This window comes from Trichechus manatus, unplaced genomic scaffold, assembly GCF_000243295.1.
Source record: "Trichechus manatus latirostris isolate Lorelei unplaced genomic scaffold, TriManLat1.0 scaffold00011, whole genome shotgun sequence".
In the NCBI taxonomy this organism is placed as follows: Eukaryota; Metazoa; Chordata; class Mammalia; order Sirenia; family Trichechidae; genus Trichechus; species Trichechus manatus.
In genome coordinates, this window is record NW_004443947.1 from 11,991,657 (window position 1) to 12,015,667 (window position 24,011).

The 24,011-nt window shown below is 44.5% G+C and overlaps 1 protein-coding gene across 2 annotated transcripts in view; it reads right to left on the reverse strand.

Moving 5' to 3' along the window:
- WWC1 (WW and C2 domain containing 1) overlaps positions 1-24,011 on the reverse strand; it is a 202,447-nt gene that overhangs the window by 2,475 nt on the left and 175,961 nt on the right. The window contains exons 18-21 of one of the 2 annotated variants that reach the window (XM_004371223.1): positions 13,822-13,936; positions 12,200-12,364; positions 4,657-4,749; positions 1,616-1,849 (exon numbers count right to left, since the gene is read on the reverse strand). In XM_004371223.1, the coding sequence (XP_004371280.1) occupies positions 1,616-1,849; positions 4,657-4,749; positions 12,200-12,364; positions 13,822-13,936 (607 nt within the window). Of the gene's footprint in view, positions 1-1,615; positions 1,889-4,656; positions 4,750-12,199; positions 12,365-13,821; positions 13,937-24,011 lie in introns of both variants that reach the window. The other variant, XM_004371222.1, reaches the window with a different exon arrangement.

The following is a 24,011-nucleotide window of genomic DNA, read 5'->3' on the forward strand; positions in this document are numbered from 1 at the left end:
GAGAATAGCAGCACAACTGGAAGAATTAATCCATGTCACTGAACTGTATGTGTAGAAACTTTTGAAATGGTGTAACTTTGGCTATGTATATTTTCACCAAAAAAAAAAAAAGGTCCTCCAAAGTCAAGAAGGGAGAATGTTGACATGTCGTGGTGTTGTTAACCAATGTCATAAAATCATATGTGTACTGAGTATTTAATGAGAAACTCTTTGTTCTGTAAACCTTTGTCTAAAGTACAATAAAAAGAAACAAAATAAAGAAGTAAGGAGATGAGGGCTGCACGGGCCACCCAGGAAGGTGGATTTAAAAAAAATTTCTTCTATTTTACAGATGAGGAAACTGAGGCTCAGGCATGTTAAGGAACTTCTTTAATGTCAAACAACTAAGAAATGGTGGAAACCCAATTCTAAGTCATGCAGTCAGGCACAAGATCCTTAAGTATAACATTAAAAACCTTTCTCCCGATGCAAACTTATGTAAGCACTTCTGAGCACAAACCACCGGCAGACCTAAAATATCCATATGCCATATATTAATACTTGAAGACATTGCACGCACACAGAATTTTGGTAAATAAAGCCATCACCTAAATGGTTCTTTAGTAGAAGGTTATTATCACAGAGTCAGATTTTCTTAGTTCATTTTTTTTTTTTTAAGGCCATATGCACTTGTTTTCTTATCTCTTTTTTGCCTTGGCTACCAGGAAGCTCAAAGACAAGGGTAATGCACATATATAATTAGGTTACTTTAGGTTTAGGGTAATTTAATTCCTTCTACCCCCTAAAGCTTTCTACTTTCTCTTAAGGTTGTTATTATAACTCTGTTTATAAGTATACAAGATATAAATAATAAATTAGAAAGAAATAAACATTTTTGGAACTTTTGAATTGCCAGAGTAAATCTGAAGCTCCCACACTAGCACAGGCTAAAGAAGTCCAGGACTACCTGCCCCTTCCTGCCCTAAGGCATCACTGCCTGCATTGAGATCCAGGATTTCAGGCCAGAAGGCAGCTGATGGGTCCTCACAATAAACCAGGCAGACAATCTCTGTAAAGTGCTCTGTACAATGCCTGGCTGTGTGCAGAGAGATCTAGCAAAGGGCTATCATTCCTGGCATGGGTGGCAATCAGGTGTGCCAGGGCAGAGACTCGAGCAGCCGTGTACTCCTGGACATTCTTGTCAGCACAAAGCCCTGGGCATGCTGGGCTCCTCTCGTTTGGAGATCCCTGCTCTGTGGTACTGCACGTACAGGCACCCGGGTGGGGCGGAGTCCTGTCTTTATTCTGTTAGAGCATGTGTCCTGGCACAGAGTAGGCACCTAATATGTTTGATGAAGGACCACACGAATGAATAAACTGCATACTAAGGGCTTGCACACACAAACATGTAAGTGCAGCAGAAGAGTCTTGCAGCCTGGTTAAGAGTTAATAAGGTTTACTGAGCAAAGGGCTGCCTGGATCTCTTTGCTGCCTGGAATGAGGGGCCCTGGAACATGCTCAGTGGCCCACAGAACTGTAGGACCAGTTAAAGCTCTGGCTTGTCTTCCTCGTGGCAGGAGTCCCCTCCAAGGGCAGAACATGCCCAACTCCCTTGTCTTTCAGGGCAGCCACCCACCTGCTTCTCCAGCATCCTCAGCAGCAGGCGGAAGCGCTCGTCCTCGCGCACCCACTGCGGCAGCTCCTTCTCTCCATGGCTCTTGGCTTGTTCAAGCTGCTTCTTGAGCTCCTTCAGCACCGAGATCTCCTGAGTTAGCTGACTATGCCAAGTCCTCGTCGCCTGCAGGTCCAGCTCGAGGTCCAGCGAGGTGCGCATCAGGCGCTCGGCACGCAGGGATTTGACCGACGAAGGCTGCGAGGGTAGAGGCAAAGTTGGCCGGTTACAAGAGGGCTCCAGTCACACAAGCCCAGACTACCCTTTCCTGAGGCCGCAAATGCCCTCCATTAATCCGAAGGCTCCTGCTCCTTTAGAAACGGGGCCTACCCTCCCTCTGAAAGCCTGTCTTGATTTCTCCAAATCACACAGCTCACGTTTATGGAGTATTTATTATGTCCCAGGCATGGTGTTAAGAGCTTTACTTCCATGACCTCATTTCATTGTCACAATAACCCTATGAGGTCCCATCCTAATTGCACAGATGAAGCTCACAGAGCTAAGTCACATAGCGAATACGTGGGGAAGCTGAGATTCCAACCCAGGCAGTTGGCTCCAGTACCTGTGCCAGCTTCCCAACTCTCAGTGCCTTCAATATGTACACTCTCTCTTAATGGACTCCTGTCACTATCCTGAAGGTGTGTCCTAAGAGCTGGTCTCTCCCTGCTAGAGGGCAGAAGTCATGTCTTCTGGGTTTTGTGTTTTTGTAATGGGCATCTGTTATTTTTCCCTGCCCAGCATCCACATCCCCATTCTTTTATTAACTGCGCCCTCATCTTCCCTTGGGGACCCACTTCTCTTCTACTCTCAATCCCCATGGTCTGTGTGAGGCCTCAGGGATGGGAGTGTCATGACCCAATCCTCGCCAGTCAGAATCTCAGTGATGTTCAGGGGTAAGCATGTTATCCAGGCCCAGTCAATAATACACAATTCTGGCACTTTTGCTGAACTACTTGGAAAAAAGGCAATTTCTTTACACAGAGGTTGCTAAGTCAGCAAGATATAAACCTGGAACTGATAATGGTCTTCACCGTCATACAGGGTGACCCTGTTTAAGAATTAAGCTATATGGAGGGAGCAGTGCTAGGAGAGGGAGATTAAAGCCTGATGACATTGTTTGACTCCTGGATCAATCCACTCCTGAAGCTAGTCCAACAATCTGGACTTTTCCATTAAATGAGCCAATAAGTTCCCTCTTTCATTTTTAAGCTATATTTGAGTTAGGGTCTTCAGTTACTTGTATGTAAAAGATCCTGATTAATGTAATCATCAACTCCCCTGTTTCCACTAATAAATAGTAATGATTAACACAGAATAACTAAATGACTGTGGGAGGCAGAATTCTAACATGGTCCCCCCAAGATTTCCACCCCTGGTATATATACCATAAGAACCCTGGTGGTGCAGTGGCTAAAACGCTCAGCTGCTAACTGAAAGGTCAGTGGTTTGAACCCACCAGCTGCTCCACAGGAGAAAGATGTGGCAGTCTGCTTCTGTAAAGATTTACAGCCCTGGAAACCCTATGGGGCAGTTCTACTCTGTCCTATAGAGTCCCTGTGAGTTAGAATTGACTCGACGGCAGTGGGTTTGGTTTGGGTATATACACCCTGTATAATCCTCTCCCCTTGAGTATGGCTGGGACTTGTGACTATAATGAATATGTGAATTGTGAATATGACAGTCATACTCCTGATTAAGTTACACATCGGTTGACTTTTTGAGTTCATCAAAAGGGAGATTATCCTAGGTGGGCCTGATCTGATCAGGCCAGCCCTTAAACAAGGGACAGGGCCCTTTTTAGGGACAGATTCTCCTGCTGTCCTTGAAGAAGCAAACTGTCAAGTCAGGGAGAGGGCTATGTGGCAAGGAACTGAGAGTGGCCTTTAGGAGCCAAAAGTGGCCCCCAGCTGGCACCTAGCAACAAAACACAAGGAAATGAATTCTGCCAACAACCCAAGGGACTCCGTGTGTTTCAGAGACTCTGGAGTACCAGCCAGTTACAGCAGAAAGGGTGGGGGTGGGGACCTACAGTGGGCAGCCAGCACTCCCTGTCAGCTGAGGTCATGTCCACATTCCCCCATAGCCACTCTCTTCTGCTTTGCTTTCTTGCTCCTGCTCTCTCTAGTTCCTTCTGGAGACTTGGCTGGGGGTAGGGAACACTGGAGAGCATTTGGCAAAGGACAAACTCCTGACTCTAACTGTTAGCAAGCAGAGGTCTGCAGGGATGCAGAGGGGCCTCCTCCCTCTTTGGGCTTTTGGCACCCCCTCCCCTTTCTCTCTATGCCTTCGCTTTCTGACATTCTGGCCCCTGGGTTGCTTTTGGTTCTGCGAACTCACCAGCCTGCTTTAAAGTCTGTGCTGAAAGCCCAACTCAGCAACTCCTGCAGCCCTGGCTGGTAAAAGACAGAATCAGGAGTTGGTCCTTTGCCTAATGCCACCTCCCTCCCCAGATCCCTCAGCTGAGTCTTCACAAGGAAACACAAGGCTTCTCAGCAGGGACAGCCGGTGGCCTCCTCCCTGTGCATTTCCAGCTGGTCTGAGAGAAGTCCATTCACACCTCCTTGCTTCGCGTGGTGCTCCAAGGTACCAGCTTCTTTGCGGCATGGAGGGCTGTCAGAACCTGCAACAGCCAGTCAGCTGAGGAGAACCTCGCAGGAGGTGGGGTCCCATCAAAGCACACTCTCTGACTGGTGACTGTGACATTTTACTTGGTTAGTTCTCAGTGACTCTGATATCTACCCAGGAAGACAAGGTCAAGTTCTCCTAACATCTTGTCCTTATTTGTCATGATAATAATGTTACATTTACCGTCTGTCACCTTCCCCAGTGCCTGCACAGGCCTCACAATTCACAAACTTCCATTTGCAAATACCACCACACTTGCAAGAGCGGCATTCTCCAAACCAGTGGCTGAAGAGAAATGGTTAGACATCATGGGGGTGTGTGTGGGTTGGGGACACTTGGGAGGAGAAGGCATACAAATAACTTTGAGGCGACTCTCTTACCCGCTTCATCCGGACACTGCGCCGCTCAAGAGAGTTACGAACAAAAGGGGGCTTTTTGGACAGAGTTGAGCTGTCACTATCGCTCCGATTCAGCTGCAAGAGAAAAGTTGTAGGAAGTTAAACAGCATGGCCAGAGTGCATTCTGGAAGGTGCACTGGGCCAGGAGGGAGGTCGGATTCCCCAACTCAGCCAAATCCTCCGCTCTCCTTGTTCAAACACTGCAGGATGTGGGTTTCATTCTGACCTTCCTTTTCTCTATAAGTAAACATTTATTTAGCATATAATATGTGTGATGCAGGGGCCCTGGTGGTGCATTGGTTAAGCCTTTGGCTGCAAACCAAAAGGTCGGCAGTTTGAATCTACCAGCTGCTCCTTGGAAAACCTATGGGGTAGTTCTACTCTGTCCTATAGCGTTGCTATGAGTTGGAATCGACTCGACGGTAACAGGTTTTTTTTTTTAATGCTTGATGCAAGGAGCTCTGGTGGTACTCTGGTTAAGTGCTGCTCAGCTGCTAACCAAAAGGTCAGCGGTTCAAACCCACCAGCTGCTACGTGGGGAAAAAATGTGGCAGTCTGCTTCTGTAAAGATTACAACCTTGAAAACCTTATGGGGCAGTTCTACTCTGTTTTATAGGGTCACTATGAGTCAGAATTGACAGCAACGAGTTTGGTTTGGTTTTATGCATGCTGCATGCTGCTACATGCCATACCCACAACATTTCATTCAATCCTGACAACCTCACGTGATAGGAACATCATCATTTTACAAATGAGGAGACAGAGGCTTAGGGATTACAGAAGCTGTACAAGGGTTAGAGAGCTGCACAGAAGGTGCCCTGGTGGTGCAACGGTTAATCAACTCATTGGCATCCTAATCACAACAAAGCAGCACAGCTGGGGTTTGACACCAGGTAGTATGACTCCAGGGTCAGCACAAGAAATTAATAGTATTACACCCTGGACCTACTACAAAGGGCCCTGGGTGGTGCAAACATTTTGCACACATCCACTAACCTAAATGTTGGCAGTTCGAACCTACACAGCAGCACCTCGGAAGAAAGGCCTGATGATCTGCTTCCATAAATATTGTAGCTGAGAAAACTCCATGAGTAATTCTACTCTGTAACAAATGGGGTCACCATAACTCAATAGCAATGGGTTTTTGGACCTACTATGTAAAGGCCAAGAGCCCTGGTGGTGCAGTGATTAAGCACTCAGCTGCTAACCGAAAGGTCAGCTGTTCGAACCCACCAGCCACTCCTTGGGAGAAGATGTGGCAGTCTGCTTCTGTAAAGATTACAGCCTTGGAAACTATGGAGCAGTTACACCCTGTCCTATAGGGTCTCTATGAGTCAGAATACACTTGATGGAAATGGGTTTGGTTTTGGACGCAAAGGTCCACTTGCATCGACTCTTCCCTGTTGCCGACAGAGCCTACCTTTACTGGCTCCATGGAGTCCCTATCAAGATTGACTAAAAATAAATAAATAAAAAAGCAAGGAGGGAGAGGAGAACGAGGAGTGGTGATGTTTGCACAACATAGCAAATGTAATTAATGCCACTGAATTGTACACTTAAAACGGCAAATTTTATGCTGTATGCATTTTATCATAATTAAAAAAAAGTTAAAGAAAAAAAAACCAGCGTCAAGGCGAAGCCTTAGGGACCATCTCCTTGGATAAGATGCAGCAGACAGGGTCTTCAAGGGTCTTGTAGAACACAGGTCCCATCAGAATCCCTCCAATCACTTAGTTATCTCTGCTTATATTCCCCACCCACAGCCAGAGGCCAGGGCTGTGTCAAGATGGGACTGCCCTTCTACTGAGTGTGTGCCCTAGAGGATGATGGGAGAGGGAGGAGGAGGGCAGCACATCCTGGGAGATGGGTGTGGGGAGGGGGCTTCTTTCTAGAGTTAGATTCCCACGTTGGTGCAGTGACCACAGGCTGTTGTTGCCACAGAGCTTGTTTGTTCTGCCAGCTGTCAGTTCACTGCTGCAGGTCTCTCCTGAGAAGCTGTTACTGGCATCATTTGTGTGGTTATTAATAATCATTAATGATAATGGTATTAATAGTCTTGCTAAGTTGATGAACACAGCAACCCCAGGGAGTTCACTGATGAAACAGCTACTGCAGTAGCTAGTGCCTCAATAAGAACAAGAAGTAGAATAGTGACGATAATTGCAGCCACAGGGACTGAGCACCTATGATGGGCCAGGTGCTTTCTTGAAGTTTCTTGTTTAATCCTCAGACATCCTAATGCATGAGGGAACTGACACCCAGAGAGAGTCAGAAAACTTTACAAACACTCAGCTGGTGAGCATCAGAACAAGAGTTCAAGATCCCGTCTGTCTGGCTCCAAGGCCACAGCTTTTCCTGGCCTGCAGGCTGCACCCATGGTTCAGAGATAAAACTAATGTGCAGACTGAGAGATGCGGGCCATCCTGACAACTGGGTGGATTCAGATAAAAGGGCTGGCTGCCTATCCTACCCCAGAAGGAGCTTATCCTACATTGTTCTCATTCAAAGGCAGCACTTGCAGAATACGTCATGTTGTTGTTAGGTTCCATAAAGTTGATTTCAACTCATAGTGACCCCTTGTGACACAGTAGAACTGCCTTATAGGGGTATCTGGGTTATAACCTTTATGGAAGCAGATCGCCAGGTTTTTCTCCTGCAGAGCCGCTGAGTGGGTATGAACTGCCAGCCTTTCGGTTAGCAGCAGAGTGCTTAACTGTTTGCACCACCACGGTGCTGAATACGTGTCATAAACCAAAAACCAAAAACCAAACCCACTGCTGTTAAGGCAATTCTGACTCAGCAGCCCTATAGGACAGAGTATAACTGCCCTATAGGGTTTTCAAGGCTGTAAATCTTTACAGAAGCAAACTGCCACATCTTTTTCCTACGGAGCGGCTGGTGAGTTTGAACCACCAACCTCTCAGTTAGCAGTCAAGTGCTTTAACCACTGTACCACCAGGGCTCCTTGAATATGTGTCATGCCAATACAAAACATGTATAGGACAATTGATCCTTAGATTTTAGTTTATGTGTTATAAAAGAGCTTTGAAAGCTGCAATAAGTCCTTGAACTTAACTTTTTCTTATGTAAAGATATTTTAATGCATTTGATCTCAGACACGGTAGAAGCTATTGTTGCCTTGTTATTTCCATTTAATAACTAGGAAAACTAGCTAGTTTAGGACAAAGAACACCTACTTCTCAAGGGCTGTATCTATCAGGAAGTGAACCAACAAATGTAATTGCACCGCTGTTAAGCACACACGTGTTGTGGGAGAGCTTTAGGGAGTGTCATACATTACCCCTACCCTCATGGACTTAAAGTCCAGCAGGAGAGACCATGCCAGGGACACTAACCAAGTGACACAGGCCATGCTGAAGGCCAGAGAAGGGAGATGTCCCAGCAGAAGTCATGTGGTGTGCAAACGTGTGTCATTAGGTAAGTAGAAGGGGTTCCTCTCATTTAGGCTCTAGGAGGCCAAAGGAAGCCCCTGAAGAGGCGGCTCTGAATAGGAACATGACTGCAGGCTTTGGGGTCAGACTCCTTCTTTGCCATCGATTAGCTGTGTGACCTACAGCAAAATGCTTTGACTTTCTGAGTCTCAGCTTCTCCATCTATGAAATGGGTTAATACAACTTGACTTGCAGGGTTGTTTTGAGGATGAGATGACACGGAAAATATCTTTGTGTGTGTGTCTGTGGAGTTTCTGGTTAGCATTTGAAACCCTCTCCTGTGGGTGGGGAAATCCCCATCTTACGAGTCTTGATAAGAGGCAAAGCCCTCCTCCCATTAAAGAGGCTGACAGCACTGGAGTCTTGCTGCTGTCAGCCTCCCTTGCAGCTAGGGGCTCTGCCATTTGAATGCAACTGCCCAGACTTTGATTCACACCCTGGTTAGCTGGACCAGATTTGCTGTTACTGTGCCTCTCTGATTTAACCAGGCCACTTTCTTCTGTTCCACGAAAATACCATGTTTGTCAGTATCTCAGGGAGAAGCCATGAGTGGTGAGTAGTGGCCACACAGTCTCCGTGGCTGCACTGGCAGGAGCCTGGTGGAGGCATCTGGTATGGAGCTCCCGAGGCAGCAGCGGGGCAAGCTGGATGCTAACTTCTGCACAGCATTGGCAGTGTGCTCACCCGATTATCTCTGTGCTATGATTCTGGCTGTGCTCTGGTCTGCCTTGTTCTTATCTGATTTCTGAGACTGACTCTGAAGCCTGCTGATGAATACGTATCAATTTCCTTTCCAAAAATTCTTTTCTTGCTTCTACTACTCAGAGTTTGTTTCAGTTGCTGGCAATTAAGAGCCCTGACCAGTGCAGGATTTGGTCCTAGGAAGTGGAGTGCTGTAAGTAACAGACTGGAGCATATGGAGCTGGCTGACTAGTAGAGGTAAGGTGGGGGGCAGCCCAGGCCCTAATATTCCCGGTTGGGAGTTTGATAACCCTCATTTTGTGGATGTAAAACAGAGGGTTAAATTGTTACCTGCTGCACCTTGGGAAAGGAGCCCTGGTGACGCAGTGGTTAAAGTGATCAACTGCTAACCAAAAGGTTGGCAGTTCAAAACCACCAGTGGCTCTATGACAGAAAGATGTGGCAGTCTGCTTCTGTAGCGATTTACAGCCATGGAAACCCTATGGGATCACTATGAGTCGGAACTGACTTGACAGCAGTGGGTTTGGTACCTTGGGAGACAGGCTGCATGCCTATGGAGTTTTATGGGAAATGATAAGAAAAAAATTCAGGATGTTGTACTGTTGGTTACGTCTTACAGCCTTTAGTAAGGTTTTTACAAGAAAGCTTGGGCTGCAGTGGGCCAGTTGGAAAGCAGAGAAGGAAAAAATATGGCTTTGCTAACAAATGCCTTTTCTGCCTGTGGCATGTGATCCACATTGATTGGGAATCTCTTAATTTGCAGCCTTGAGTGTTGGGAAAAAGAAAGCATCTTAAATGATGTTGTTATTAGTTGCCATCAAGTTGGCTCCTGACTCATGGTAACCCCGTGCACAATGGAACCCAATGCTGTCTGGTCCTGCACCATCCCCATGTTTGGTTGCAGACTGGACTGTTGTGATCCATAGGGTTTTCATGGGCTGATTTTCAGAAGTAGATGGCCAGGCCTTTCTTCCTAGTCTGTCTTAGTCTGGAAGCTCTGCTGAAATCTGCTCAGCATCATAGCAACACGCAAGCCTCCACTGACAAGATGAGTGATGGCTGCACATGAGGTGCACTGGCCAGGAGTTGAGCCTGGGCTTCCCAAATGGAAGGTGAAAATTCTACCACTGAACCACCAGTGCCTCATTATCTTAACTGATACAAACAGTAAAATATGTGAAGTGCCCAGTGTGGTGCCAGGCGTGTTATAGATGCTTCATAAATGGGACTGGAGCTCCTTGTTATCCAAGGATGCAGTTCTGGAAAGGGTCACTTAAAGTGAATCCATTGAAACAGGGGACCAGAATTTTGTAGTAAATATCGGGGAAAAAAGTTTGATTGAGCCTTTGTAAAGAAAAACGATTTACATAAGTTATCCTATTTTGTACTTTCCACTTAACAAAATTACAGCCACATTCTAATTCTGATAAAAAAAAGAACAAATCAAACACTGATTTCTTTTGGTGTGATTTTCCTTACCAGTGATGTTCTTATGCTGTGTTTGATTTCCACTGCAAGTTCATCAAGGTGGCAATTTTTGCAAAAGCAGAGGGTTTTATCCATTATCTTTAAGGGCTTCTCTAAACCCTCCAAATTATTCACTTCTGAAGTACTGATCGGATTTTTTCTCTTCTTCAGTTGTGAGCTGGCTTAATTGCAAGATCCTTCGCCTGCAATTCAGCAATTTCCCAGCATCATGTTCAGTGATTTCAGGAAATCCTGTGCCTTTTACAAGATCTACGGCCAACACGTGCTATGTTTGCATTATCTTTTCAGATGCTCACAACCACAATTAGCTAGAGACTTGACACAGAAGGGAGAGGCTTAGGTTATTACTGGGAGGAACTGCAGGGTATGTTTTAGTGGAGACTAAAGAGGTATGGAGTCCTGGTGGCACAGTGGTAAAGAACTGGGCTACTAACCAAAAGGTCAGCAGTTTGAATCCACCAGCCGCTTGTTGGAAACCCTATGGGGCAGTTCTACCCTGTCCTATTAGGGTTGCTATAAGTCGGAACTAACTGGATGGCAACAGATTTTTTTTTTTTTTTTTTAAGAGAGGGGCAGTGGTGATTCAGTGGTAGAATTCTTGTCTTCCGGCATCCTGGCCAATGCACCTCATACACCTGTCTGTCAGTGAGGCTTGCATGTTGCTGCGGAGCTTCCAGACTAAGATGGACCACAAAGAATGGCCTGGCAATCTACTTCTGAAAATCAGCCAATGAAAAACCTATGGATCACAATGGTCCAATTTGCAACTGATTGTGGGGATGGCGCAGGGCCAGGCAATGTTTCATTGCATTGTGTATGGGGTGGCCAGGAGTCAGGGGTTGACTTGACGGCAGCTAACAACAACAACTTGATAAGTAGCTAGTACATCAGTGAAAATTTTCATGTTATGAAGAAGTTTCTCTACTCAGTGTTAAGATTGTAGACCTTAGATATTGAGTACCCCCTCTCCCACATAACAATAGACAGGTAAGGAGCAGGGTGATATAGGCAAGGGTCCACAAGTCTTTTTAACATCAACTTCACTGTAGAGTGAAGCAAAGTGAGTGGGCCTCGGGGTAGAAGAACTGAATTACAAGGTGAAGGTGTGAAGGAACAGAGGCCTAGAGCAGGGTCTGTAAATGCCAATGGGGCCTGCAGGAGCAGGTGGGAACCTTACTTAGGTAAAGAGGACCAGGTGGAGGCCAGAGTGAATTGGAAAGCATCTCCTCTCCCTCCATAGATCTAGGGAAGCCGCCATCATTGCTCAGCCCCAGCCAAGTGTGGCCACGAGAGGATGTGTGACCCGTGGTGCCAGGGAGTCCCCTTTCTTCCAAGAGAAGGTGGAATTTCATGTGAAATTCAATTTTCATGTTGTTAACTGCCTCTCCTAATTCTTAAATTTGGCAACTAATTTATTGTTAACTGCCTTTCTAATTTTTAAATATTGGCAACTAATTCCATTCCAAAAAACAAAAACCTATAGCCAAATAAGACATGTCTGTTGCTATTTTGCAACCTCAAGCTGCACACAAGAAACTCTCTGGGGGTGGGAAAGAAATGTCTGTTCAGGAACAGTGAGTGGTCAGTCTGATCTCAGCAAGTGGGAAGGAAGAGCAGGGTGTGAACAAGGAGGAGGTGAAGAGTCCCCTGGAAGAACTAATAATAATACTAACATTGGCAACAGACTGGTTACTGAGTCCTTTACATACTTTATCTAACCCAAGCCTTAAAACAACCCTATGAAGTTGGTCTATTAACTCCAGATGAGCAAACTGAGGGTGAGAGGAACTGGGGTTTGCACCCAGAATTGTGTGAAGCTGAAGCCTCTCTGCTGCCCCCAGGGAAGTGGCACCCTGGAAGGACAGCACCACACACTTGCTTACCCGGCACACGTACTGGCTCTGGGGTCCAGGGGAGAAGGTCTTAGAGCGGATGATGGTGCTCCCTCGAAGAAATGTCCCTGAGGATGGGGTGCCCACCCGCCGGTCCTTGGGCCGCACCACGGTGGGGGATGGGACTGGTGTCTCTGTGTTGGTCTCTTTGTCCACCTGAGGAAGAAGTAATAACTTTGAGGCCACCAGTCTCCACAAGTCCTCTGCCACTCACCTGAGACCCATGGGGCACACTCCCAGCACCTCCCTGCTCCTGTCCCTCGCCTTGGCCCACAGACAGAGCTGGGGGCTTCCTGAGCTCTAGCCTTGCTTGATTAATTCAGCTCAGCACAGCCCAGCCAGGATGGCACCGAAGGCTGGGTGTGTTGGCCCCCATTCCCAATGACACTGTGGGTTGGAGCTAGTGGGAGCACATTCAGCCCCCAGACAAAATCACCGTGAGCAGTAGAGGTAACTCACGTACTGATGCCCTGGACTTCACATCCTGAAGACTTGTGTGCCAACCAAATTTTGGTAGCATCACACCCAAGGCCTCAACTGCCCCACACAAGAATTGCAGAATGCTTTCTTATAATTATGGAAGCAATCAGCAAGTATAGATTTTAGCAGAAAGGAAAGGTTTTCTACTTTCCTTTCACCCTAGTCAACCAAGAAAAGATAAATACACCAAAATGCTAAGCTTCTGTTAACCTAAGTAGAGCCTTTGTGCAATTTTGAAAAAGCCGCTCCCTCTGGCTGGAGAAACTGCAGAAAAAAATGCTCACTTTGTGTGCAGAAGTTTGAAGGCCCCAGGTTCTCCTCTGGGTGCCTTGCCAGGGCACCTCTGTGCAGTGCACAGCCTGCACCTCTACCCCTAGGTGCCATGCTTAAACATAACAGGTGCTCGTATCTTTCCAGGAGTCTAGCAGGTAGAAGGAATATAGAGATCTTCACGGGGAGTGAATCCTCTTACAACATGTAACCCTAGTGCAGCAGGGGAGCAGGAGGCGAAGGGAACCTGACTGGAATCCCTTTTCCTATTGCACCTGGGCAGACCCAAATGAAGAAATACATCCCTTCGAAACCTTAGAACCCTTTTGCGAGGCCGGCATTATTGTGCCTCCTTTTAACCTGTTGCCATCGAGTCGATTTTGACTCATAGCAACCCTATAGGACAGAGTAGAATTGCCTCAAAGGGTTTCCAAGGCAGTGAACTTTATAGAAGCAGACTGCCACATCTCTCTCCCATGGAGCAGCCAGCGGGTTCAGCTCAAGAGGGATGAAGTGATCTGCCTAACATTACACAGCCGGGGAGTTGTAGAACCAGGATTTGAACTCAGACCCATCTGATTGCAAAGCTTGGGCTCTGTCCAGAGAAACAGGGGACTGCAGAGGGCAGGAGAGATGAGAGGGGTGAGCCTGCCTCTCCTGGTTTACTGTTGCTGAAATGATTCAATGAACAGGCAGGGACACCCCCATACAACCTTCTACAGGCTGCCCCATCTGCGGGCCTGTCCCCTGACTCTGGAGGACGAGACAGCCCCAAATCTTTATTGACTACCCAGGCTCCAGGGCTTGAGGACTACTTCCCTAAGACGGCATCCCCTTACCCCCCAGCTCCCTGCCCTCCCTACCTTTAACGCCACTGGGCACTCGTCCATATCCAGCGAGGCCCTCTCAGTGAACACTTCCTCGTCCTCCTCCTCCTCTGCTGCTGCCTCGTTCTCGCTGGTCTCCTCATCATACCGCCTGTGAAGACAAAGGGGTTTGTCACCCACTTAGAGATCACCCTGCCTCTGCTGACCTGCCTTTAAGTGGGTCAAAGACAAGGTTTCCAAGCCTTTTCAAGACTCAGGGCACAGTCTTGAAAAAATCAATTTTAGGGTTGCTATGAGTCGGAATCGACTTGACAGCAATGGGGTTTTTTTGGAGGGGGTATAATTTATATACAGTGAAACCTGTGAGAGCTGGAATTTGACGGGACTGCCTTGTGTTTTCAGGTCTCACAAATTTTCTGCCTTTGACAAGATGCAGTCTCACCACTTTTCTATCACTTTCTATTAGTGAAAAATATTTGAGCTTGTCTTCTCTGACAGGTTTCTGCCTTACACAGGTTCCGGCTTTTGTAGGTTTTACTGTACAATAAAATGCATCCATTTTCAGTGTAAAGTTTGTTGCACTTTGACCAATGTATTCATCTGTGCAACCACTACCATAGTCAAGATATAGAACATTTCCATCACCCCAAAAGGTTTCCTTGTACCCTTTCCCACTTCATCTTCTCAACCTCAACCTCCAGCCCCAGGCACTGCTGATCTGTGTTCTGTCACTATAGATTTGCTTTTTCTAGAGTTTCACATCCATGGAATGAAGCAGTATGTGTTCTTTGTGTCTGGCTTCTTTCACTTGGCATAATATTTTTGAGATTCATCCATGTTGGTGCCTATATCAGTAGTTTGTTCTTTTTTATAGCTGAGTAATATTCCACCGGGTCTCCCCGGGTGGTGCAAATGGTTAACGTGCTTGGCTGCTAATCGAAAGGTTGGTGGTTCAAGTCTGCCTATAGGCATCTCAGGAGAAAAGCTTGGTGATCCACTTCTGAAAAATCAGCCATCGGAAACCCTACGGAGTACAGTTCTACTCTGACACACGTGGGTCGCCATGAGTCAGAACTGACTCCATAGAAACTGGTAATAATCCGTTGGATGGATGTACCACAATTTGTTAAGCCATTCACACTTTGTTTAGCTATTCTTTAGTAGATAAACATTTGGACCGTTTCCATTTTTTAGCCATTATGAATAAAGCTCCTGTGAATATTTGTGTGGATATGTTTTCATTTCTCTTAGACATATATTTAGGAGTGAAATTGAGGGGGTCATGCATAAGTATGTTGTTGTTGTAAGATGCTGTCAAGTCGGTTCCGACTCATAGTGAACCTATGTTCAATAGAATGAAACACTGCTCGGTCCTGTGCTGTCCTCACAATTGTTGCTATGTTTGACCCCATTGTTGCAGCCACTGGGTCAATCCATCTTGTTGAGGGTCTTCCTCTTTTTCGATCACCCTCTACTTTACCAAGCATGATGTCCTTCTTTAGGGACTGGTCCCTCCTGATAACTTGTCCAAAGCAGGTGAGACAAGGTCTTGCCATCCTCACTTCTAAGGAGCATTCTGGCTGTACTTCTTCAAAGACAGATTTGTTTGTTCTTCTGGTAGTCCATGGTATAGTCAATATTCTTTGCGAATACCATAATTCAAATGCATCAATTCTTCTTTGGTCTTCCTTATTCATTGTCCAGCTTTCGCATGCGTATGAGGCGATTGAAAAGACCATGGCTTGGGTCAGCCACACCTTAGTCCTCAAAGTGACATCTTTGCTTTTTAACACTTGAAAGAGGTCTTTTGCAGCAGATTTGTCCAATGCAATACAGCATTTGTTTTCTTGACTGCTGCTTCCCTTCCCTGGGCATGGACTGTGGATCCAAGTAAAATGAAATCCTTGACAACTTCAATCTTTTCTCCGTTTATCATGATGTTGCTTATTGGTCCAGTTGTGAGGATTTTTGTTTTCTTTATGTTGAGGTGTTGTAGTCCTTGATCTTCATCAATAAGTGCTTCAAATCCTCTTCACTTTCAGCAAGCAAGGTTGTGTTACCTGCATATCGCAGGTTGTTAATGAGTCTTTCTCCAATCCTGATGCTATGTTCTTCTTTGTATAGTCCAGCTTCTCGGATTATCTGCTCAGCATACAGTTTGAATAAATATGGTGAAGGGATACAAACTTGATGAACACTGTTCCTGATTTTAAACCACGCAGCATCCCCTTGTTCTGTTTGAACAACTGCCTCTTGGGTCTATGTACAGGTTCTGTATACGCACACTTAAGTATCCGAGAATTCTCATTTTTCATAATGTTATCCATAATTTGTTATGATCCACACAGTAGAATGCCTTTGCGTAGTAGATAAAACACAGGTTAACATCTTTCTGGTATTCTCTGCTTTCAGCCAAGATCCATCTGACATCAGCGATGATATCCCTCATTCCACAGCCTCTTCTGAATCCGGCTTGAATTTCTGGCAGTTCCCTGTCTATCTACTGCTGCAACCATTTTTGAACTATCTTCAGCAAAATTTTACTTGTGTGTGATATTAATGATATTTGTTGGATAACTTCAGCATTCTGTTGGATCACCTTTCTTTGGAATGGGCACAAATATGGATCTTTTCCAGTCAGTTGACCAGGTAGCTGTCTTCCAAATTTCCTGGCATAGATGAGTGAGTGCTTCCAGTGCTACTTCCATTTGTTGAAACATCTTAATTGGTATTCTATCAATACCTGGAGGTTGGTTTTTTGCCAATGCCTTCAGTGCAACTTGAACTTCTTTCTTCAATACCATCAGTTCTTCATCATATGCTACCTCCTGAAATGGTTGAACGTAGACCAACTCTCTTTGGTTCAGTGACTTTGTGTATTCCTTCCATCTTCTTTTGATGCTTCCTGCATTGTTCATTATTTTGCCCATAAAATCCTTCAGTACTGCAATTCGAGGCTTGAATTTTTTCTTCAGTTCTTTCAGCTTGAGAAATGCTGAGCGTGTTCTTCCCTTTTGCTGTTCTAACTCCAAGTCTTTGTACATTTCATTATAATACTTTACTTTGTCTTCTCAAGCTGCCCTTTGAAATCTTCTGTTCAGTTCTTTCATATGATCATTTCTTCCGTTTGCTTTAGCTACTCTATGTTCGCAGAGCAAGTTTCAGAGTCTCTTCTGACATCCATTTTGGGCTTTTCTTTCTTCCTTGTTTTTTTTTAATGACCTTTTCCTTTCTTCATGCATGTCCTTGATGTCATCCCACAACTCGTCTGGTCTTCAGTCATTAGTTTTCAATGTGTTGAATCTATTCTTGAGATGGTTTCTAAATTCAAGTGGGATATACTTGTTGTACTTTGGCTCTCATAGACTTGTTCTAATTTTCTTCAGCTTCAACCTGAACTTACATATGAACAGTGGATGGTCTGCTTCATAGTCAGCCCCAGCCTTGCTCTGTCTGATGATACTGAGCTTCTCCATTGTCTCTTCCCACAGATAGAGTCAATTTGATTCCTGTGTATTCCATCTGGCGAGATTCACGTGTATAGTCACCGTTTATGTTGTTGAAAAAAGATATTTCCAATGAATAGGTCCTTGGTCTTGCAAAATTCTATTATGCGATCTCTGGTGTGATTGCTATCACCAAGGCCATACTTTCTAAATACTGATCCTTCTTCTTTGTTTCCAACTTTCGCATTCCAATCACCAATAATTATCAATGCATCTTGATTGCATGTTTGATTAATTTCAGACTGCAGAAGTTTGTAAAAGTCTTCAATTTTGGCATTAGTGGTTGGTGCATAAATTTGTATAATAGTCTTATTAACTGGTCTTCCTTGTAGATATATGGATATCATCCCATCACTGACAGCATTGTACTTCAGGATAGATCTTGAAATGTTCTTTTTGACAATGAATGCAATGCCGTTCCTCTTCAATTTGTCATTCCTGGCATAGTAGATCATATGATTGTCAGATTCAAAATGGCCAATACCCGTTCATTTCAACTCACTAATGCTTAGGATACTGATCTTTATGCATTCCATTTCATTTTTGATGACTTCCAATTTTCCTAGATTCATACTTCATACTTTCCACATTCCGATTATTAATAGATGTTTGTAGCTGTTTCTTCTCATTTTGAGGTGTGCCACATCAGCAAATGAAGGTCCTGAAAGTTATACTCCATCCATGTCATTAACTCTGTTTTGAAGAGGCACCTCTTCCCCAGTTGTATTTTGAGTGCCTTCCAACCTGAGGGCCTCATCTTCCAGCACTATATCAGACAACGTTCTGCTGCTATCCATAAGGTTTTCACTGGTCAATTTTTTTAGAAGTAGATGGCCAGGTCCTTTTTCCCAGTCTGTCTTAATGTGGCAGCTCTGCTGAAACCTGCCCACCATGGGTGACCCTGCCGGTATTCAAAATACCAGTGGCATAGCTTCCAGCCTCACAGCAACATGCAAGCCACCACAGTATGACAGACAGATGAGTGGTTGTACATAAGTACATCTTTTTAAGAAACTGACAAGCTTTTTCCAAAGTGGTTGTGTCATTTTACATTTTCACTAGCAATAGTATGAGCATTCCAGCTCCTCATTTACACTTGGTGTTGTCAGTCTTTAAATTTAGTCATTCTACTGGGTCTGTACTGGTATCTCCTTTGGTTTTAATTTGCATTTCTCTGTGGGGGATCTTTTCATGTGCTTACTGACCATTCATATATTTCCTTTTGTGAAATACCTGTTAAAATCTTTAGCCGATTTAAAAAAAAATGTGTTGTCTTTGTAATATTGAATTGTTTAACGGTTCTTGGTATATCCTGGATATGAGTCCTTTGTCATATGTACATATTGCAAATATTTTCTCTAGGAGTGTGGCTTGACTTTTTATTTTCTTTATGGTAGTAGCTTTCAAAGAAGAGAGGTTTTTTATCTTGAAAAAGTCAATTTTATCATTTTTTTCTTTTATGTCTTCTGCTTTTAACGTTCTATTTACGAAATCTTTGCCTGCCCCAAGTCTGCAAAGAATTTCTCCTATATTTAAGAATTTTTATATTTTCAGCTTTTATCCTTAGCTCTATAATGCATTGTAGATTAATTTTTGTATAGGATGAGAGGTAACAATCAATGTTTATTTTTTTTTCCATATAGATGTCCAGTTGTTCCAGCACCATCTGTTGAAGAGACTTTACTGTAGGCAATACTCTTTTTTATAATTATCCTTTCCCCATGGACTCTAGGGTTGGAAGTAATGACGTGGCCAATGGACTATTTGTTAATAGTGGGTGGTAGAAATGGTTAATGTGCTCAGCTGCTGACTGAAAGGTTGGAAGTTCAAGTCCACACAGAGGCAACTCAAAAGAAAGGCCTGATGATCTACTTCCAAAAAATCAGCCATTGAAAACTTTATGGAGCACAGTTTTACTCTGACACACATGGGGTCAAAGGAGTCAATTTGATAGCAACTGGTTTTTATGTAGTAATTTATCTGGATTGCCATCTTTACTTCTCAGCAACATTCATAACTGCCAGTCTTCTGATCAGTACGAGACGGTGCTACCACCCTGAGCCAATAGAATTCCAACCAAAGCTGGCTCAGTGAGACTGTGGATAAACATAACAGTTCCCTTAGGATTTGCCTAATAGGGAAACTAGATCTTGGATCTCCACCTCCAACGCTGTGATTAAAACCTCCCCTGCATTTAGATGGAACTACTTGGATGGAGGGGCCTTTGCTTTCCCTTTGTCGCCCCATCAGCCCCACTACCTACTAATAAAAGAGCCATTAAATATGTGATTACGCAGGGAGCAACCCCATAAAGGAATTCTGCAGAGCCACATTAACCAGCATTTAGTGAGAGCTTGATATGCTCCATGGGCTATGCTGAGGCCTTAGCACAGTGCCAAAAGAGATGATCTCCATTTCACAAATGGGAAAACTGAGGATCACACAGCTGACCTGCCTTGTCCAATTGTCATAAGGATGCTAAGTGGTGGAGCCAGGATTCCAACTCAGGTTTGCCCAGTTCCACTAAGTGCTCAACCACTATGGAATCAATTCTTTTTGACTGTGAATCTGATCTAAATATTTCAGTAAAGGAGAAAAAAAACAATCTCAATTGTAAAGGGACAAAAAGACAAATTAAAACAGACAATCTCTTTTCACCCACTGGCACGGCAAAAAAAAAAAAGGATATTATCAAGTGCTGGTGAAGGTACAGTAAACAGGTATACCCCTGTGGGAAGTGTAAATTAGAGCTTAAGTCAATTTATCAGTATCAGTTAGGATAAAGGAAACCCTAGTGGAGTAGTGGTTAAGAGCTACATCTGCTAACAAAAAGGTCGGCAGTTGAATCCAGCAGGCACTCCTTGGAAACTCTATGGGGCAGTTCTACTCTGTCCTATAAGATTGCTATGAGGAGGAATTGACTTGACGGTGATGGGTTTGGTTTTGGTTTGGTTAGGATAAAAAGTACATATTCTAGATTAAGTATAATAGTTTGATTATGTTGAGTATTAGAGAGGGTGTAGGATAATTTAAGGGGTGTCCCTAGGTGGTGGATATGGTTAACATGCTCGGCTGCTAACTGAAAGGTTGGAGGTTCAAGTCCACCCAGAGATGACTCAGAAGAAAGACTTGGCAGTCTACTTCCAAAAGATCAGCCATCAAAAACCTTATGAAGCACTGTTTTACTCTGCCATACGTGGGGTCACCATGAATCGGAATCAACTCTATGGCAACTGGTTAAGAAGTTCTCTCAACCCTTGCTGGTGGAGCATTTACTAGTACAATCTCATTTGAGACCTAGTCTGCAATGCCTATTAAACTATAAAACACACAGCCTTCTCTTGTTGTTGTTAGGTGCCATTGAGTCGGTTCCGACTCCTAGTGACCCTACGTACAACAGAATGAAATGCTGCCCGGTCCTGTGCCATCCTCACAATTGTTGTTATGCTTGAGCCCACTGTTGCAGCCACTGTGTCAACGCATCTTGTTGAGGGTCTTCCTCTTTTTCGTTGGCCCTCTACTTCACCAAGCATGATGTCTCTGCCACACGTGGAGCCGCCACGGATCGAAGCCAACTCTATGACAACTGTTTTAAGAAGTTCTCTCAACCCTTGCTGGTAGAGCATTTACAAGTACAATCTTACTTGGGAATTAGTCTGCAATAGCTATTAAACTATAAAACACACACAGCCTAGGACCCAGAAATTCTTCTTCTCAACATCTGCCTTAAACAAACACACAAGTTTCCAAGGAAGCAAATATAAGGATTTTCACTCTAGCCTTGTGCTTATATTCTCCTGTATTTTCTTGTATGCTCAGAGTTCTGTTTTGTTGGCAGATCTTAAGCAAAATCCAGTCTTCTGATTACATGCAGTAAATAAACCAAAAAATAAATAAATAAAATAAAATAAAAGACGGGACGAAAACAGTACACGGAGTCTTGGGTGCTGAGGGCGAAGGAGTATAAATTAGAACAGGGCCCAGTCTTCTGGAGACCTACACACGTGACCCCACCACAGGGCTAGTTAACATTCCAGGACCAAAGAAGCATCCAGTCTGGGGGAGGGGACTGCAGATGGATTTACCCCAGTACAGCAGCTCTGGGATCCCCAGCCCTCTTTGTAAGTCAGTGTCTGGGGAAGTTTGAATGGCAAGGGGTGGAGAGAGAGGGGGCCACAAAGGGAGAGAGAACAGAAGGCAGTTGCTAGGAGTTGGCGTGAAAAGTCTCAACACAAGCTTGGAATTTGGCGGAAACCACTGATCCTCTGCCAGGGTTTTGGGAGACTAGGTCCTGGGCCTATTTCCGGCATCAGACCTTCGCCTGTGTGAATCTCAGCACAGCTGAGCACAGCAGTAAGCCAGAGAGATGAGAAAGGAAGACAGAGACAGAGGGGGAGAGAGAGGGAGAAAGAGAGAGGGAGAGAGAAATATAGAGAGAGGAAGATAGAGAGGAGGATGGGGGGAAGAGAAAGGTAGAGAGAGAGATAGAGGGAAAGAGTGAGAAAGACAGAGAGGGAAGAGAATGAGAAAGAGTGAGAGGCAGAGAGAAACAGAAAGGCAGAGAGAAAGAGGGAGAAAGCAAGAGAGAAGACAGTAGGAAAAACAGAGGAAGAGAGAGAAGGCGAGGGGGAGGAAAGGGACAGAGGAAAAGGAAGAGAGAGAGAGAAAGAGAAAGAGTGAGATTGAGGGACTGAGGCGGGGAGAGAGAGAAAAACTGAGACAATTAAGATAGAACCCTAAAAACACACAAAAATTCTAGAAATCTTGCCTTAGTCTATCATAATGGAATAGTGAAGGAGAGTAAAACGGTTCGTCAAGTGGCAGCCTGTGGGCCAAACTCAGTTTGCTGCCTGTTTTTGGACAGCCCAAAAGCTATGAATAGGGTTTGTATTTTTAAATGGCTGAAAGAAAATCAAAAGAATAGTATTTCATGACATGCGCAGATGATATGAAATTCAAGCTCCAGTGTCCAGAAATGAGGTTTCACTGAAACACAGATTGGGTCATTCGTTTGCATATTGTCTAAAGCTGCTTTCACTCCCCAACGGCAGAATGAGTGGGTGTGACAGAGTCTGTATGATCCTACAAAGCAGAAAGTATTTACCACCTAGCCCTTCAGAGAAAACATTCGCTGAGCGCTGGCGCTAAAGATATCGGGGAAGAACTCCTGAGACCATATGTCTAAATCTGGGGCTGTACTAGAATATTAATGTTGTTGTTAAGTATTGTTAAGTCGATTTTGACCCGCTGTGACAGTGTGGAACTGTCCCAGAGGGCTTCCTAGGCTGTAATCTTTACAGGAGCAGATCACCAGGTCCTTTCTCCTGCAGAACCGCTGGGTGGGTTCGAACCACCAATCTTTCGGCTAGCTGCCGAGCGCTTAACTGTTGCACGACCAGGGCTCCTTAGAATAATAATAGAGAAGAGTTATTGAATGCTCCCTCTGTATCAAGGGCTGTGTTAAGTCCTCATCATGCATAATTTTATTGAATCTGCAAAACACCCATGATGTAGTGACTATTTTTTAAATCTATTTCACAGAAGAGGAACTGGAGGTTTACAGCAGCGGTTCTCATCCCAGGCTATACATTATAATCATCTGGGGAGCTTTGAAAACATACTTATGCTCAGGCTGCACCCAGACCTTGGATTCCACAGTAAATTGATTAAGCTAGACTTGGAATTCACGTCTGTCTGATTGCAAAGCACACCCACTCGAGCCCAAATTATCCTTCCTCCCAAATGGTAAGATTCATAGACTGTGGCCGTTTCCTCCTAGATGGGGTTTACCCACTCCCTTACAAGGGAGCAATGTTCCTTCTCTTTTTCTAATAATACTTTCTGCCATTTATTGAGTGTCTACTATGTGCTTTGCACTTTATCTTCATTAAACCAAAAAAAACAAACCAGTTGCTGTCAAGTCGATTCTGACTCACGGTGACCCCATGGGTGTCAGAGTAGAACTGTGCTCCACAGGGTTTTCAGTGGCTGATTTTTTGAGAAGCAGATGGTCAGAACTTTCTTTCAAGATGCCTCTGGGTAGATTCAAACTGCCAAGCTTTCAGTTAGTAGCCGAGTGCATTAACCTTTTGTACCAGCCAGGGACTCTAATCTTCATTAGTGGCTTTTAACTTAGTTTTTTTTTCCAATGACCTTACAAGTCAGTATTATTTCCCCATTTTCTATTTGAGGCTCAGAGAAGATTACAATGACCTATCTAATGTGGGAAGTCAGGGCATCGGTTTCCCTTGAGGGGGAAGGGAGTGATTGGAAAGGAGTGTGGCGTGAGCTTATGGAATGCTGGTACTGCTCCGATTCTTGATTTGCATGTTGGTTACATGGGTAGCCTGGTCTCTAATTATTCACTGAGCTGTCCACTTATGTGGGCTTTCTTGCATATATGTTATACTTCAACAAAAAGTTAAAAAATGCTTTGCCTAAAGTTACACAAAGTATTATGAAGTCAGGATTTGAGCCTGATTCTAGGTCAATGCTTCCTGAAGTGAGAGGTGAGATGTTTCTGTTGGTGTGTAGGAAATGAAACAGCATTGAATCAGATAGTAAGAAAGGTGTCCCTTTTCAAGTCTCTTCCAGACCTTCTGATTCCATCAAGGAGAAAGTCTTGCTTTGGCAGCGGTATATATTTAATGTTGCCAAAAATATTTCCTTTTGAATAACAGGAGAGAAGATCTCAGGGCTTGGAGACTTAGCAAGCAATAT